This window comes from Pan troglodytes, chromosome 6, assembly GCF_028858775.2.
Source record: "Pan troglodytes isolate AG18354 chromosome 6, NHGRI_mPanTro3-v2.0_pri, whole genome shotgun sequence".
Lineage (NCBI taxonomy): Eukaryota > Metazoa > Chordata > Mammalia > Primates > Hominidae > Pan > Pan troglodytes.
In genome coordinates, this window is record NC_072404.2 from 172,421,034 (window position 1) to 172,437,168 (window position 16,135).

General features: G+C 42.5%; 1 protein-coding gene across 6 annotated transcripts in view; it reads left to right on the forward strand.

The window, feature by feature from the left end:
• DNAJB6 (DnaJ heat shock protein family (Hsp40) member B6) overlaps positions 1–16,135 on the forward strand; it is an 81,534-nt gene that overhangs the window by 37,380 nt on the left and 28,019 nt on the right. For all 6 annotated transcript variants that reach the window (XR_010159088.1, XR_010159087.1, XR_010159089.1 and 3 more), the window contains exons 6-8: positions 8,317–8,448; positions 10,921–11,062; positions 11,595–11,665. Coding sequence is in view for 3 of the 6 variants with exons in the window: in XM_016958509.2 (XP_016813998.1) it covers positions 8,317–8,448; positions 10,921–11,062; positions 11,595–11,665 (345 nt within the window). In the remaining 3 variants the exon portion in view is untranslated. The remainder of the gene's footprint in view (positions 1–8,316; positions 8,449–10,920; positions 11,063–11,594; positions 11,666–16,135) is intronic.

Genomic DNA, 16,135 nt, shown 5'->3' on the forward strand with positions numbered 1-16,135 from the left:
AAAACATCACATACTAAGCCGGGCATAGTGGTGTACCCCTGTAATGCCAGCTACTGGGGAGGCTGAGGTAGGAGATTCCTTGAGCCCAGGAGTTCGAGTCCAGCTTGGGAAAAATAATGAGATGCCATCTCTAAAAATTTAAGAAAAAAAGGTTAAAAAATGAAACCGTGATGTACGAGACTGGTTTCCAGCTAAAGTTGTTGGAACCATCCTTGTGTGTAATTTCACATGGTCGTGAAGCAGTGGGCAGTCCCGCCCGGCGTCCCCATGCGCTCTTCCTCTCATCTGGTGAGAGTTTCTTGGAGAACATGCCAAACTCATGTATGGTTGTGTGCGTATTTGAGAACTCCTCGTGTTGAGATGGAGCTGTTTTTTGGAAGTATCTCATTTTTTTTTAGATGGAGTCTCACTCTGTCGCCCAGCTGGAGTGCAGTGGCGTGATCTCGGCTCACTGCAACCTGTACCTCTTGGGTTCAAGTGATTCTCCTGCCTCAGCCTCCCAAGTAGCTGGGATTACAGACATGTGCCACTGCGCCCGGCTAATTTTGTATTTTTAGGAGAGACAGGGTTGCTCCATGTTGGTCAGGTTGGTCTCGAACTCCTGAGCTCAGGCGATCCACCCACCTCGGCCACCCAGAGTGCTGGGATTACAGGCATGAGCCACCGTGCCAGGCCGTTCATTTCTACTGAAAATTATCCTGGCTAGTGAGAATGGGTGCCTTGTTAGTGATCTGCGATTCTTTTGTGCTGTTTTTCAGCACATACTTGGTCGTTTCAGGACCTTTGTTTCCTCTGACGTCCTCCCTTAAATAGGGAGAGGAAATGGTTCCTGGAAACGGTCATTTTGAGAATTTTCTCTGCTGTGAGAACTGAGGCTCTGGCTACCCCTCTAAAAGGCTTGAGCCATGCTGTAAGAGTTTGTGGGCAGTGTTTCCTCCCTTGTATTTTGTGGTGTTGGTCCCCCTAACAGGTCTTTGTATAGTGTTTGGTTCACATTGTTGGCATGACAGTCACCTGAGCAAGACGTTGCCTGAGTCCTTTGTCAGTTTGTGGGTTTTCGCATCATCTGTTTCCAGTGGGATTTTGGTCCCTGGTCAACTTGTGGACAACTCCAGAGATTGAGATAGTTGCCGTATCCTTAGTGCTCCCAGGGGGAGATGTTCTGGGACTGTAGGTGCAAGATGTAGGAAGAGTGGTTTAAACTTGAGGCTGCAGGCAGAGCTGATACTGTGTTGGGCTTTGACAGGTTTAGGGAATACCAGTATTTATAGGCAGAATGATAGTGTAGGGGGACAGTGAGGTGGAAGGTGTGATGGTGGAGGAAAGATGAATCGGCCATCTGCGAGTAGGGCTCAGAAAAGAGCCTGGAGCCTGCTGCTGTTCTGGTGGTTTCTTCCCTGAGCAATGAGGACTGTGGTTGGGAAGAGGCCCATTCCTCCTGACGCCAGAGTTCCTCATCTCATGTCGGCTCTTTTGTATTTGAAATAGAATAATTTGATTGCAGTGTATTGTGGATTCTTTGACTTCGATAGATTTTTGTAACTTTTGGGAAACAGATTACTCTAACCAGATCTGGGAAGTAGCTAGAAATTATACTTGTAATAAAAAACAATTATATGGGAAGCTGAAAATGGTGGTGTTCATTTAACAAATATGGCGTGCCTGCTGTTTAGTGCCAGGCACTATTCTAGGTGCTGGTTCGGCAGTGGAGAGAAACACTGAAGCCCTGTTCTCAGGGCGTGCAGTTCAGGGCGGAGCTCCGGCCGTGTTCTTCATTTGCTCCCATTGCGTATTGTATTCCAGATTCCTAACAGTTATGTTATTTGCTACTTCTGAAAATGTGAGTTGTAATAAATGAGTGCCTGGTTTTGAGAGGAGTTGGGAGAGCAGAGGAAGTCTGTGTCTTTCATGCTTGCCTTTTGAATCTCAAGCGTTTCTCCCTTTTGAGGGCGGCTGTCTAGGTTTTAGCTTTGGAACTTGAGGAGAGAGTGACATATTTTCCTTTGTTTGAAATAGCCATGGTGCTTTTTCAGTTTTGTTTTGCTGTCATTTTTTTGTTCCAGCTTTTCTGTGCACTTGGGGAATTGACAGTGGGTCCTGAAATCATGACAGCAGGCCTCTCCTGGGCCGCGGCTGGGAGTGTGCTGAGGAAGGGCGAGCTTAGTGCTGCCCTGAGATGAACGTGGTTGGTGGGAATCCCTTCGCTTCGTTGTGAAGCTGTTCCTGTTCCATCAGGTTCTCATGCTTGGTAAAGCTCAGAGAAAATGTGTGGGTTTAAAACATGTTCTCCACTTCCTCAGTGTTCTTCAAGTTTGTGTGTGGGTAAATGTTTGTTACATGTGTTTTGTGGTCAGTTTTCTCACACTGTTCATTGTATATATATATTTTTTGGTCATAAATTTGTGACTGTTCTTTAGATAGTCAGTTTAGTATCTTGTTAATGTTATGGGCCCCTTAATGCATTGGTCTTAGTATTCCTCAGGGAATAGCATGATATTGCAAAATTTTAAAGAAGCTCTTGCTATACGATGCCCAGAATGTTGAAATGGAAGGAGTGTCACTGAAAAGAGTCAAACTGTGAAATATTTGAAGAGATGTATTCTGAGCCAAATATAAGTGACCATGCTGGTGACACAGCCTCAGGAGTCCCAAGAACATGTGTCCAAGTGGTCAGGGTGCAGCTTGGTTTATACATTATAGGGAGGCATGAGACATCAATCAGATCATAACCTGTAATCCCTGCACTTTGGGAGGCTGAGGCGGATGGATCGCTTGAGGTCAGGAGTTCCAGACCAGCCTGGCCAACATGGTGAAACCCTACCTCTACTAAAAATAAAAAAATTAGCCAGGCGGGGTGGCAGGCACCTGTAATCCTAGCTACTTGGGAGGCTGAGGCAGGAGAACTGCTTGACCTGGGAGGCAGAGGTTGCAGTGAGCCAAGATCGCGCCACTGCACTCCAGCCTGGGCGACAGAGCAAGACTCCGTCTTGGGAAAACAAACAAACAAAAAGAAATACATTGTTTTGGCCCAGAAAGGCAGGACAGCTCAAAGCAGGGGGGCTTCCAGACTGTTGGTGAATGAAAACATTTTTTGGTTGACAATTGGTTGAGTTTGTCTAAAGACGTGGGATCATAGAAAAAAAATGTTCAGGTTAAGATAAAAGATCGTGGAGATGAAGGTTCCTTTGAAGTCTCATAGTGGCTGCCCTTAGAGACAATAGATGACAAATGTTTCCTTTTCAGACCTTTAACGTGCTAGACTTTCAGTTAATCTCTTCAGGATTGGGAGGGTCTGGAAGAAAAAGATCTAGCCATGTTAATAGACTGTTCACAGATGCACATTTCCCCACAAAGGATGGCTTTGCAGGACAGTTTCAAATGGTTTGTAGGGCATGACTCCCCAGACCCCTTAGGTAGGAATTTGGGCAAGATAAAAAATCAGAACTCAGTCCTCAAGAGTTAAATCCTAATGCTGTTTCAAGTAATGTTTGTACCTCAGGATACAAAGTTAAGGTTTGAAGACCCATTTAAAGATGCTTCTAAAGAGATGAGCATACATGTTTTGCTTTGCAGAATCTGCATGAGTCTAGAGAAACTGCCACTGGGGGAGAAACGTGTATTACAAGGAAGGTGCTCACGACTCTAACCCTCACCACTGTGGAAGCTAGCCAGTAAAACCTGTCAGGGCTGGAGCAGTCTCCTCCCCTGGGGTGGGATGGTGTGGGGTGGGGATCACAGGCCCCCAGGTGATTGGTCGAGGCCCATCCACATTAGGGAGGCAAGCTGCTTTACCAGTCTCCTGATCCAAATGCTAATCTCATCCAGAATCACCCAGAAGGATGTTCGGCTCAATATTTGGGAACTCTGTGCATGGCCCAGTTAACCTGAACGTGAAATCAACCACATGTCCATCTGTTGTCAACTTGGCACCCATATGCATTTCCTTAACCCAGGGCTTAATCGTCAAGTGAGGGCAAGAACAAGGTCATAGCCACCTAACATGATCCACTATCCTACAGACAACCAAAAGTGCACTAGCCCCTTGCCCAGCGGAGGTCACGTTCTCCTGTGATGTTTACGGTTCTCCTTGATACGGGGTAACTTAATAGGCAATATGTGTGTATTACATAAGAGGATAAGAGAGGGAAGAAAACTGGTATGTGCCTAAATATAACATGCAAACATGCATAGATTATATATGACAAGTATTGGTCACAAAATAAGGAGGAAATACTCCAGGCATTGATGGTCCTCGTTCCTGTAACTGGTCCTGTGGACACAGCCACTTTCTTCCACTGCCCATTCTGTGGTCTTGTGGCCTTCAGCAGGCACCTCACTGGTTGTGGTTCTTTCTGGTGAGGTAAAGTAAAAAAGAAGTTGGTAGCACATTTGATTAACAAGTGTCTTAAGATTTATTTCTAAGGTAGAAAAGTATGATCAGTTGTTTATAAATCCAAAAGTAATAATACATGCTGGGTTTAAGAATTTGAAAATGGGAATGAGGTGAGAGGAGGAGGAGGTCTTGCCCCTCCACCCCAGTTGGAGCCCCACAGGAACGTTGTAGCACGTGCCGTATAGTTGTGATGCCCACGGTCGGAGCCCCACGGGACCATTGTAGCACGCGCTGTATAGTTGTGCGTTGTAGCGTGCGCTGTGTAGTTGTGATGCCCACAGGCTTCCTTGCATTTCTCTCCAGCTCTGCTAGCCACGAACACTTCAAGTCTGCACTTCACATGCTTGCTTGCCTGTGCATGTTACGCACGCTCAGCAACTTAGTTCCATGTTTGGGATGAGTTGAGTTCCCTGACGTAGAATTGCTGGGTTGAGGGTTTTTTATAATAAAAATATTGGTTTTATTTTGGGGGCTGAAGGTTTTAAAAGCTTAATACATACTTCTAGATTGCTTTTCAAAACGACAGAAACCAGCACGTGATAAGTAGCTCTTACTTGAAATAAGGACTTGTCTGATCTCAAGTGGCAACTTTTAACTGGTCTTTATTATAAATATTGAAATTATTTTAATGTTTCTTAGCACTGTTTCTGTTATAAATGAGACTTCATTTTTAGGGTAATTTGTGATTTTAATGTTTGAAATTATACGAGTTAAAATTCAGTGAATACCTGAATTGTGAAAAATTATATTTAAGCTACAAAATGTCAGTAGAGAAATAAACAAGATAAAGATTTTTTTTCATACAAGAAAATGGAACGGAAAAGCATTGGCCTTCTCATAACATAGTACTCAGCCAGCTTTTGAGGTAGCTTCTGTAGATGATGATATAATTATGAATGTCATTGTCTTAATTTAGCTTAGAATGCAAACCAGTTAAAATCACTTGGTTAGTACTGTTACCACTGAGACACGGGTTCAAGATGCATGTAAAAGGTCAGTGCCTTGTGGACAACTTCTAAGGGTTTAGTTGCCATGAATTTAAAGAAATTGTAACTAAACCAATGTTTTAGCATTGATAAATGGGAAATTGCGGAAGGATGTAAACGTAGAGTTTACAACTTGGCTTAGGGACTCAGGTATGGACAGTGAGAATAACTTGGTTTAGGGACTCAGATATGGACAGTGAGACTGGCCACATGAGTGCCTTTCTCACTGTCACACTCTTACCCAGGTTGGAGTGCAGTGGCTGTCGACAGGTGTGATCATAGCTCCCTGCAGCCTTGAATTCCTGGGCTCAAGCAGTCCTGCCTCAGCCTCCCAAGGAGGTGGGACTAAAGATGGTGTGCCACCACACCTGGCTAATTTTTAAATTTATTGTAGAGAAGGGGTCTTGCTATGTTGCCCAGGTTGGTCTTGAACCCCTGACCTCCAGGGATCTCTCCTGCCTTGGCCTCCTCAGGAGCTGGAACTACAGATATATGCTAATGTCCTCAATTTATGGAAATGCAGAAATGCCTTTTTTTTTTTTTTTTTTTGAGATGGACTCATGTTCTGCTGCCCAGGCTGGAGTGCTGTGGTGCGATCTTAGCTCACTGTATCCTCCACCTCCGGGGTTCAAGCAATTTTCGTGCCTCAGCCTCCTGGGTAGCTGAGACTATAGATGCCCACCACCACTCCTGGCTGACTTTTTTGTATTTTTAGTAGAGACAGGGTTTTACCATGTTGGCCAGGCTGGTCTCAAACTCCTGACCTCAAGTGATCTGCCCGCCTCGGCCTCCCAAAGTACTGGGATTATAGCTGTGAGCCACTGCACCCTCCCGGAAATGCTTTTTAACGGTCACCTCCTAGGGGAGATGAAGAGAGTTACCACATAATCAGTTTCAACTGTATTTGTAATGTTTGTTTCTTTACCTGGGAGGATATGTTGTAGATATGTCAGATAGAATACCTAACTGACACAATGGTGTGCAGGCTATGGCTGCAAAGTAGAAAGTTTCTAAATAGCATGCTTGGATTTTTATTTGAATTGGATGAAGTTTTTATGTCCTAGAGAAATTCACAAAATGTTATAAAAGGTTATGATTTAACATCTTTGCTTTTGTTCTTTCTTGTCTTTGAATAGAACAGTGGGGGACGGTAAGGTCTGTTTGCAAAGTACCTATGACCATCTTACATTATTTTTATGGGTGGGGGGCATTGACTGTGAAATGTGGGCAGTAACTTGCACAGTCAGTAACCGTTTGAGTAACTTCTTGTTGGCATCCCCATTCTGGCACTCCTCCTCTATGTCTCCACCTCACACGCTGGTTTGTGGGCGGAGGGGCAGGTTGGTGCGTGGGGTGTCCGGGCACTGGCTATGCATGCCTTCTTCCTCTTCTGTCTCTTGGCCACCTTTTCCAAAAAGTCAGCAGTGACCAATTCTCCCAGTGTTTCTTTGGGACTCAATGCCTTGGGCTTGGCATTGGGTAAAGCCGACTGGCCAGTTTCATTCTGACGAGCTCTATAGTAGTCCCGTGTGGACCTCTGCCCTCCCTGCTCTGCGGAAGCTTCCTCAGCCTTTGCTTCTCACTATTTACTATTTGCGGGTCCTGGGGGTACCCAGCGTCTCAGGGTTTTGGCTGCCCACCTGTACGTCGGTCCTTTCAAACTGTGGTCAGAGTCAACCTCAGGTGCTGCTTTTCTCTAGTCACTGAATTTTTTTTTTAGTAGAGACAAAAGTCTTGCTGTGTTGTCGAGCCTGGATTCAAACTCCTGAGCTCAAGGAATCCTCTCACTCAGCCTCCAGAGTAGCTGGATCAAGTCACTCTTGTTCATAACCTCAGTTGCTTCATGAATCTCGATTTCTGCTTGATTTCAGTGCTTGCTGTTGTATCCTTGTGTGCTGCAGTATTTATTGTTAACATTTGTGACTCAAATGTATCCACTCCCTGCTTTGGTTGCTCTGGCCTGCAAGTAGGCCGTACTAATTCTGTAGTTGGTCCTGGCTTGCCTTTGTCTTTACCTTGCATGCGTTTATGTCTTAATGCACCTATTAGGATTCCTTGCTTTTATCACAGGTTTCCCATTTTTCTGAAAAAATTACAGTAATTATTAACGCAGAACCCGGGTAAATTAAAAAGGTTTGTATGCTTTATGAATTTTTAGTAAGTACTCATTGATTGATAACAGCAACAGAGGAAAACAAAACGGTCAGTTCCGATCTTGATTTCCAGGAGCACTTTGTGTTTCCACTTGGCAGCGTGATGCTTCCTCATGTCGGTGATTTTCTGTTGAGACATCTTCAAGCATCATCTTACGTCTGCTTGTTAACATTTGTTCAGATTTGATTTCAGCTAATCCTTAAAAGTTTTTTGAGACATCAAACTTAGAATAAAAGGAATTTCCTTTGCCGAGATTCATCAGGTATTTACACTTAGCTTACATGGCCACACCATTCCTCGTGTGTGTGTGTGCGCGCGCGCGCATGTTAGGGTAATCCATTTTTCTGTTTGTTTCTGAATTGCTTTGGAGAAGGCAACTCAGACTCCAAGGAATACAACAGCTGCTGTGTGAAGCTTTTCTCACTTTTCCAGTGGTCGTAGCAGGAACAGCGTCTTGACCTCAAATCAGTGACGTGAAAAGAGCTGAGTTTGAAGTGCATATTGGTCCTCCATAAAGAATGTGTGTATGTGCTGTTTTTTAAATTAAGTCTGGTAATTTATTTGATATAATGTATTGTAGTTTTAGTTGAATTTAACTAGTTAGTAAAACTGTTGGTGAGGTAGTGTTTCAGTTACTCTGTAGATAAGCTCTTTTCTTAAAACCTCTTAAGTTTTTTGTTCCTGAATATGTTACAAACATCTATTTTCTCTTACTGTAGCTATCACATGAGGAAAAAAACTTGAAAAAAAGACTTCACAGTGTGTGTTTATGTTTGATTTTAGAAGACCCTTTTGAGGACTTCTTTGGGAATCGAAGGGGTCCCCGAGGAAGCAGAAGCCGAGGGACGGGGTCATTTTTCTCCGCGTTCAGTGGATTTCCGTCTTTTGGAAGTGGATTTTCTTCTTTTGATACAGGTATTAAATCCCTAGGTTTAATCTCTGTTATCTTAACAGCAGTTAGTACTTATAAAATCATAATACTCTTTTAGTTACAGTGCTTTAAAATATGTGTATACCTTTCGTAGAATAGCATTGTGGATTTGCCAGCTTTTTTTGGTATACAGGTCTGCGCTTAATAACCTACATTTTCTCCTAATCTTCCTAAGAATGTCGTGCTTGGAAATCTTCTCCTCTTAATATAATAATCAAGGCCAGAATGTAATGAAATTCTTAGTTAAAAAGGGGCAACATATGTTCTGCATCAGTAGGTGGAAAGTAACGCAGTTGGAAAATCTCACTAACCTTCATGCTGTCTAACCTCCTTTGTAGTTAAAACAAAAGTGCACAAATAGCATCCTAGGAGCGTCCCACTGGATGGAATCGAAGGCTGGGCCTTACCACTAGCCCATGCCAGGCTCACTCACTAGTGAAGTGTCAGCCTCACGCACGTAGCTCTTCATAGTTCACCGATGGAAACAAGCTTGTAGACGGGAGTAACATGAATATGCATATATCATGATATGCCTGTGTGTTTAGCCTGAAGAATCCCACTTTTCTCTGAAGCTCATCCAGTTTCTCTTCACAAAGGAGCTTTTTTGTTTGTTTGTTTTTTTAAATTTAAAAAGAGTCTCACTTTAGTGAGTGCCACTCCTAGTGTAGTGGCATGGTCTCAGCTCACTGCAGCCTCCCGCCTCCTGGGTTCAAGTGATTCTTGTGCCTCAGCCTCCTGAGTAGCTGGGATCACAGGTGTGCACCAGCAGGCCCAGCTAATTTTTGTATTTTTAATGGAGACAGGGTTTTTACCGTGTTGGCTAGGCTGGTGTTGAACTGACCTCGGATGGATCCACCCGCCTTGGCCTCCCAAAGTGCTAGGATTACAGGCATGAGCCACCACTCCTGGCCTGGAGCTGCTGTTTTGATTCTCTCATTTTTATTTTTAAGCCTCCACGATAAGAATTGGGAGAGCTTGTTATATAGGGTTCCTTCTTCATCATGGTCAGAATTTTATTTTCTTTGAACATTGCGCTCATGCCATCTAGGTAAGTAGTGAATTCTGCTCGATTGGACCTCAGTTTTGATGTGCTTTCCTTCAACAGATCCTCTCATTTGATACCATGGAATATGCTGACCACAGGTTAAGAAAGCTAGTTAAAAATACCACGTAAATCGTCCTTTTAAAAAGTAATCAGTGGCTCCTGTGTGTGTGTGTGTGTGTGTGTGTGTGGTGGGGGTGTAAGCCTTCTCCACTTCTGAGGTGCCTTACAAAGTATCACAAGAATAAATACTTAGCGAGGCTTAATCTAGACCAGTGCAGTAGCCACCAGCCACGTGTAGCTCCTGAGCCCTGGAGGCCTGGCTACTCCTAATGGAGATCAGCGGGAGTGTGAAATAGTCATTGGGTTTCAAAAATGGAACATGGGAAGCAGTGTAAAATACCGCAAATGATTTTGATTTTTTGTATTTCCAATTGAAATATTTTGGATATACTGTATTAAATAAAATACTAAAATTAATGTCACTAGTTTCTGCTTTTTAGTGAAATCATTAGAAAAGGTAAACTTAACATACCTGGTTCACATATTTCTTCAGGACACCACCAGCCCTAGACAGTATCTGCGCTTAGATGATTGAATCATGTTCAGAGGTATGCGTCATTTGTGTTAATGGGAGCATTTTGGAAACAGGACAAAAGCTCTAACCAGTAGACTAGCTTTAATATTGAAAAATACGTTTGCTTTAGTGTGACTTGTGAAAGTTTTTAGTGTCCACACTGCAATAATGTCCATAATGTATAATTGAGAATGGTGTTCATGAACTGTAGAACCATAGTTTTTTGAGACGAATACTTGTATTCTTTCTGCAATTATTTTAGTTTTTTAATAATTTAGATTCTTATCCCCTGTGGTCCTGTGGCAAAGAGGAGGGAAGCCGATTAGGTTTGCTGTTCTGTGGTGGTGAGGTCACTCTGTTCCTGTGGGGTAAGAGTGTCCATCACAGTCTGTGGAGTTTACAAGCCACGCCAAAGCAAACAGAGCTTGATACTGAGGCTGCTCTGCTGGTTGGAGCTTAATACTGGTCCCGGTTCCAGAATGTTCACATTAACACAACACGTGCTTCATGGTGCCAAGCAGACCACCCACAAGCAGGGGCTGTCTTTGGCATGTCAGAAAAGCTGCTTGGGTCCCGCGAAACTCTGCGTGAGGAGAGGGGGAGGGGAGAGGCTGCACTCTCGCGTTGCCCTAGAGTCCCCACTGAGGGATCTGAGAGACAGTCTTTCCCCCTGGGCACCCCAGCACTTCGGCTGAGGCCTTGATAGTTGCGTCGTTTATTACTCCTGGGTTCTATGCCTTAACATTAAATATTCTGCTACTGAACTTTCAAACTCTTGTCTTTGCATTACTAGTTGACATATTTCTCTAAGCATTTTTCTTTTCTGTTTTCCTGTAGGATTTACTTCATTTGGGTCACTAGGTCATGGGGGCCTCACTTCATTCTCTTCCACGTCATTTGGTGGTAGTGGCATGGGCAACTTCAAATCGATATCAACTTCAACTAAAATGGTTAATGGCAGAAAAATCACTACAAAGAGGTACTGTGGTATTCTGCATTTTATATTTTTAGTAAGCAGGCGTAACGTTTCACTGGTGCCATGTTGCACGTCTCCCAGAGTGTGAAGTAGAGGTTGTTGTATGCTAAATCTGGCACCATGAAAATCTTTTGCTCTCCAAATTCATTAATTAAAGCTTTTTCTCTTAAATTTTACTTAACTGTTGAATTATTAGAGGGAATCTCTAATGTAATATAGTGTAATAAGTTTCTGCAGCATTGTTAAAATGGTAAAATGGAAAATCATTAATAGTAAAGCCTTTACTGTTTTATAGCCTCTGCATGTATTTAGCATCCGCCTGTACAGTATTTGAGACACAATTTATTTTCTCAGGTTAATTCTATTTTAGGAAAGGAAGATGTGTTGTTGACAGGTTGGCTTCAGCCATGTTTTTACAGCCTGAAAATTACTTATATTCATGGTGTATTTCAGTAATGTCCTTAAACAACTTAGTTACCCTCACACATGCATTTTCTTTACCGGAAAGGTTTTTAAATGAATTTTTTTCCTACAGAATTGTCGAGAACGGTCAAGAAAGAGTAGAAGTTGAAGAAGATGGCCAGTTAAAGTCCTTAACAATAAATGGTAAGGAGCAGCTGCTGCGCTTGGATAACAAGTAATTCAACGCACGCACTTAACAGAAATGTTAAACTATAACAAGCACCATTTGAGGATTAACAGGAACATTTTTTTGAAGATTTCAAACGAACTCGACTTTCAGTATAATTGTACCTAAAGTATTTATAAACAGCTCATCGGAGCCTCTATTTGTCATAGACTTTTGAGTTGATTGTTGGGACCACATAATAGGACCATTTTTTTTTTTTGTCTTTAAAATTGTTGTAAATCTCTGTATGCACTTTGCTTTTTTATTAAACGTACTCCAAGGTGAGTCTTGACTCTTTAGTGTAGGACAAGATTGTACACTAACACCAGCATGGACCTGCTTTTCATTGTGTCTGAAATGTGAGCCACGTAGTGTCGGCCTGCTGTGAAGTTAACATTGCCAGGACGATTCTTCTACAGAAATAATTTCAATTTTTTTCAGTATTTAGTAGTGAAAGATATTAATACATTAATGGTAATACATTTCTGGTTTAATATAAATTAAGGATGTTTTCTAGTTGTGCATGAATGCTGGCAACTTAGTAAGTTTTGACAATTGTTTAAATATGTAATGTTAAGCTTAGGTTTAAAAAAGTAAAGCTGGTAAACTGGGTCTTTGTCATTTGCTTTTAAAAAAAAAAAAAAAAAAAGAAAATAAATGCGAATGTGTTGGTGCATTCTTCCTGAGTGGGATCTGGAGCTTTTTTGTGTCTGTGTATGATTTGTGCCTGGGCTTCTAGTGTCACTTTAATAGCGTTTCGTGCTGTTCATTCAGGTGGATGCCGCACCTCAGTTACATGTAGACATTTTCTTCAGTATATTTGAAGTATATGAAGATTTTCATATTGTAAGTTGTGATTTAGCAATTGATCAAACATTTAATTATGGTAACATTTCTACAGGAGAGGGAAGAAACCATTGTATAATTTTTCACTCTTAAAGTATGTTCTAGTTTGATGTAAGATCACTTACGGATCCGGGCGCGGTAGCTCACGCCTGTAATCCCAGCACTTTGGGAGGCTGAGGCGGGTGGATCACCTGAGGTCAGGAGTTTGAGACCAGCCTGACCAAGATGGTGAAACCCGTCTCTACTAAAAATAGAAAAATTATCTGGGTGTGGTGGCAGGCGCCTGTAATCCCAGCTACTCTGGAGGCTGAGGCAGGAGAATTGCTTGAACCCGGGAGGTGGACGTTGCAGTGAGCTGAGATCGTGCCATTGCACTCCAGCCTGGGAGACAGAGCAAGCCTTCATCTCAAAAAAAAAAAAAAAAAAAAAATCACTTTGGGACAGTCAAGGTCTTTTGTTTCTCAGTTTGTAATATCTTTCATGATTACCATTGGTAACTAGAATCCTAGCTGTAGTGAATATTGAACTAGACTTTGACTGAATTTGAAACTGTTTTGGAACTAAACAGCGTGAAAACCGCTAGAAGGACAGGCGGTTCCCTGACAAACAGCGTGTTCCATCCGTGCTGGCTTTGCAGGAGGGCATAGAGATTGCTCGGGATACGCCAGAGCCCTTAAGCAACCTCACGTGCTGTTACTGAAAATAAGTAAAAAATATTTTAAGGAATTTCATAGGAGCTCAAAAAAGCACAGCAACAGTTAAGTAATTGGGGACAGTTGAAGTACAAGAAGAACAACGAGTGATGTGCTTGTCTGTTGTGTTGGAAATAACCCAGCACGCGGCACTTCCTGTCTCTGGATAAGGTAGGTATGCAGCCATGGCACGTGCGGGAAAGCGGGACAGCGCCCTCTAGTGTTGGAAATCCCACTCACAACTAGCATTGTGCGATCATAGAGCGCGCTTTTGTTTATGCCATCAGGACGGGTGGCTTTTTTGTTACTAAATAAATTCAAGTAGATACTTGGACTAAGGCGTTTTATATTTTTCATTAGTGGGTGGGATGAGTCAGTGCAGCAGCCTTGAGACATCCAGGGATGTCCAGAAATACCAGGAAAATGAAAAGTCTTTACCTGTAATTGTTAAACTAGGAAGCATTTTGCTATAGCGTTGGTACTACACAATTTTAGAACACATTTGGTTGTTCTAGACTTTGTGGAGTGTTTCATGCAACTCTAGCTGTGAACAGTTTACTCAGCATGGTGTTACAGGTAAAATATGTTTGACTCCTAAGGAATCTTTCTGGTGAAAATTTTTTTTTGAGGAGGAGGGAGCATTCATTTGTACTTGGGAAAATTACTGTTTTTTTTGTTTGTTGGTTTGTTTTTTTGAGACGGAGTCTTGCTCTGTCATCCAGGCTGGAGTGTAGGTGTGATCTTGGCTCACTGTAACCTCTGCCTACCGGGTTCAAGCAGTTCTCCTGCCTCAGCCTCCTGAGTAGCTGGGATTACAGGCACCCACCACCACACTCAGCTAATTTTTGTATTTTTAGTAGAGATGGGATTTCACCATGTTGTCAGGGCTGGTCTGGAACTCTTGACCTCAAGTGATCCATCCACCTTGGCCTCCCAAAGTGCTGGGATTACAGGCGTGAGCCACTGCGCCTGGCTGAGAAAATTACTTCTATTCTGTTCTTCCATTGATAGAAGTGTAATTTTATTAAGTTACTAATAGAATAGAAAGCCTATTTGTTGCTGTCAAATCTTACACCTTTGATTTTTAAACCCCGTTAAGTTTATTCCTAGAGAATTCAGTCTAAGGGTGCATGAGAGCACCTTTGAAAAGTTAGGAAATGGCTGTGAGCATTGATACCATCACTCAAGTAAGTGATGGCTTGGAAGAATAATAGCATTTGATTTAAATTACAGTTTTTGGTAAATTCAACAGTCTCTTCACTTGCTGTAGTGTTGAGCGCCTCTGAAAATAGGAAGCTGAACGCTCCTTAACGGCACGTATCTGGTTGTGCACAGCCCCATGTGGTCCCATCCATTCTGGGATGTGCCGTCTGCTGTGTTTGGTTTGTGCTCAACTTCCCTGTTTGAGATTCTTTTTTAAGTTGTATTTTTAAAGTCTTTAATTTTTAAAAATACTTCAATAGCTTTTGGGGGGGGGGTAAGTGGTTTTTGGTGACGTAGATGCATTATATAGTGAATTCTGAGATGTTAGTGCTGCTGTCACCCAAGCAGTGTATGTTGTACCCAAAGTGTAGTTTTTTAATCCCTGTTTGGCATCCTTTTGTCTGGAGGGCTCAATAATCTGTATTTTTGTCATCTCCTGTTTTCCTATTCCTTGTAGCTCCCCACCCTGTCGGTTTGATTTGAGTGATGGATTATTCCTTATATTTCTATCCTTTATAAAATTTAAGCTTTTTAGATTCCAAAGATTCCAGGCTTGATTTTGGAAACTCGGGGTTTTAAATAATCTGAAAGATGTCAATCAATAGTGGCATCATGGGCGACTTGTCGTTCTTCCTCTTGGAAGTCCTTCAATGAGTAGATTTTAGAAGTGGGTAGAGTTAGTGTCACCATTTGCTAAACTTACCTGTGCACCTAGTGTGCTGAAGTAAATGTTCCTTACAATGTGGAAATGCTTGAGGAACACTGTGGGGTGATTGTCTTTCCAATCAATTTTAATTTCTGTTTATTAATTAGAGCTTGAAAAATGCCTGCTTATCCTTTCTTGATTACCTTCTAGCTATCATTTCTTTCTGGGAATACTGATCTTGTTTTAAGCACTACAGAATGAATTAGAAACATTTTTATTTGCAGAGGATTCAACGGTAATAAATAATTGGCATATTATCTCTGTTATTGATTGGCAGCAGTGTTGAAATTTAGCCATTAGCATGTTCAGTGACAGAATGGAGGCAGATGTTGTTATTTCTGGAGGTTTTCAAGCACAAAATTATGTTTAGTTGATTTGAATACTTGATTTTGTGGGGTCTGGAGGGGACTGAATTACATAACCCACTGCTGTTTGTATTTTTAAAAACGAAGGCATGAGATCTTACCCTTTGGGGTCTTGATTTCAAAGCCTTTGGATATGGTATTCCCAGCTGTTCTAGGGACGTGGGGGGAGCTAGATGTAGGCCTTGGTACTAAAGTGTGACCAGTGGTTGAAATGGGGTAGACCGAAGTCTGTCATTTGGCTACGTTATTTCGTCTTCCTGTTTAGAAAGGTGAAAAGAGGGAATGTCACAGCAGCTATTCCTGTGTTAGAAATCTAGACGTCACTGATTTCCAGAGACAGCAGAGAGTTTATGATTGGGCGTTAGAAGGCCTGTCCTGCCTTCTGTGCTTTGGTCAGTATTTGCTGCCTTTTGTGCAGGGTATCAGTCGGTCTTACCTAACTGTTCACTAAGGACTCGACTCTGAGCTTTGTGGCCTGGGCAAGTTGCAGACTCAGGGCAGACCCCTGACTGCGCTTTGCCCTTTTCCCTGTACCCTGATTGGGAGAAGATTCCTGCCCCGGAGTGCAACCCCAACAGGAATGCAGGTCCTGTGAAGGCAGTAATTCTCGTCTGTCTGGCTACTGCTGTGTCCTGG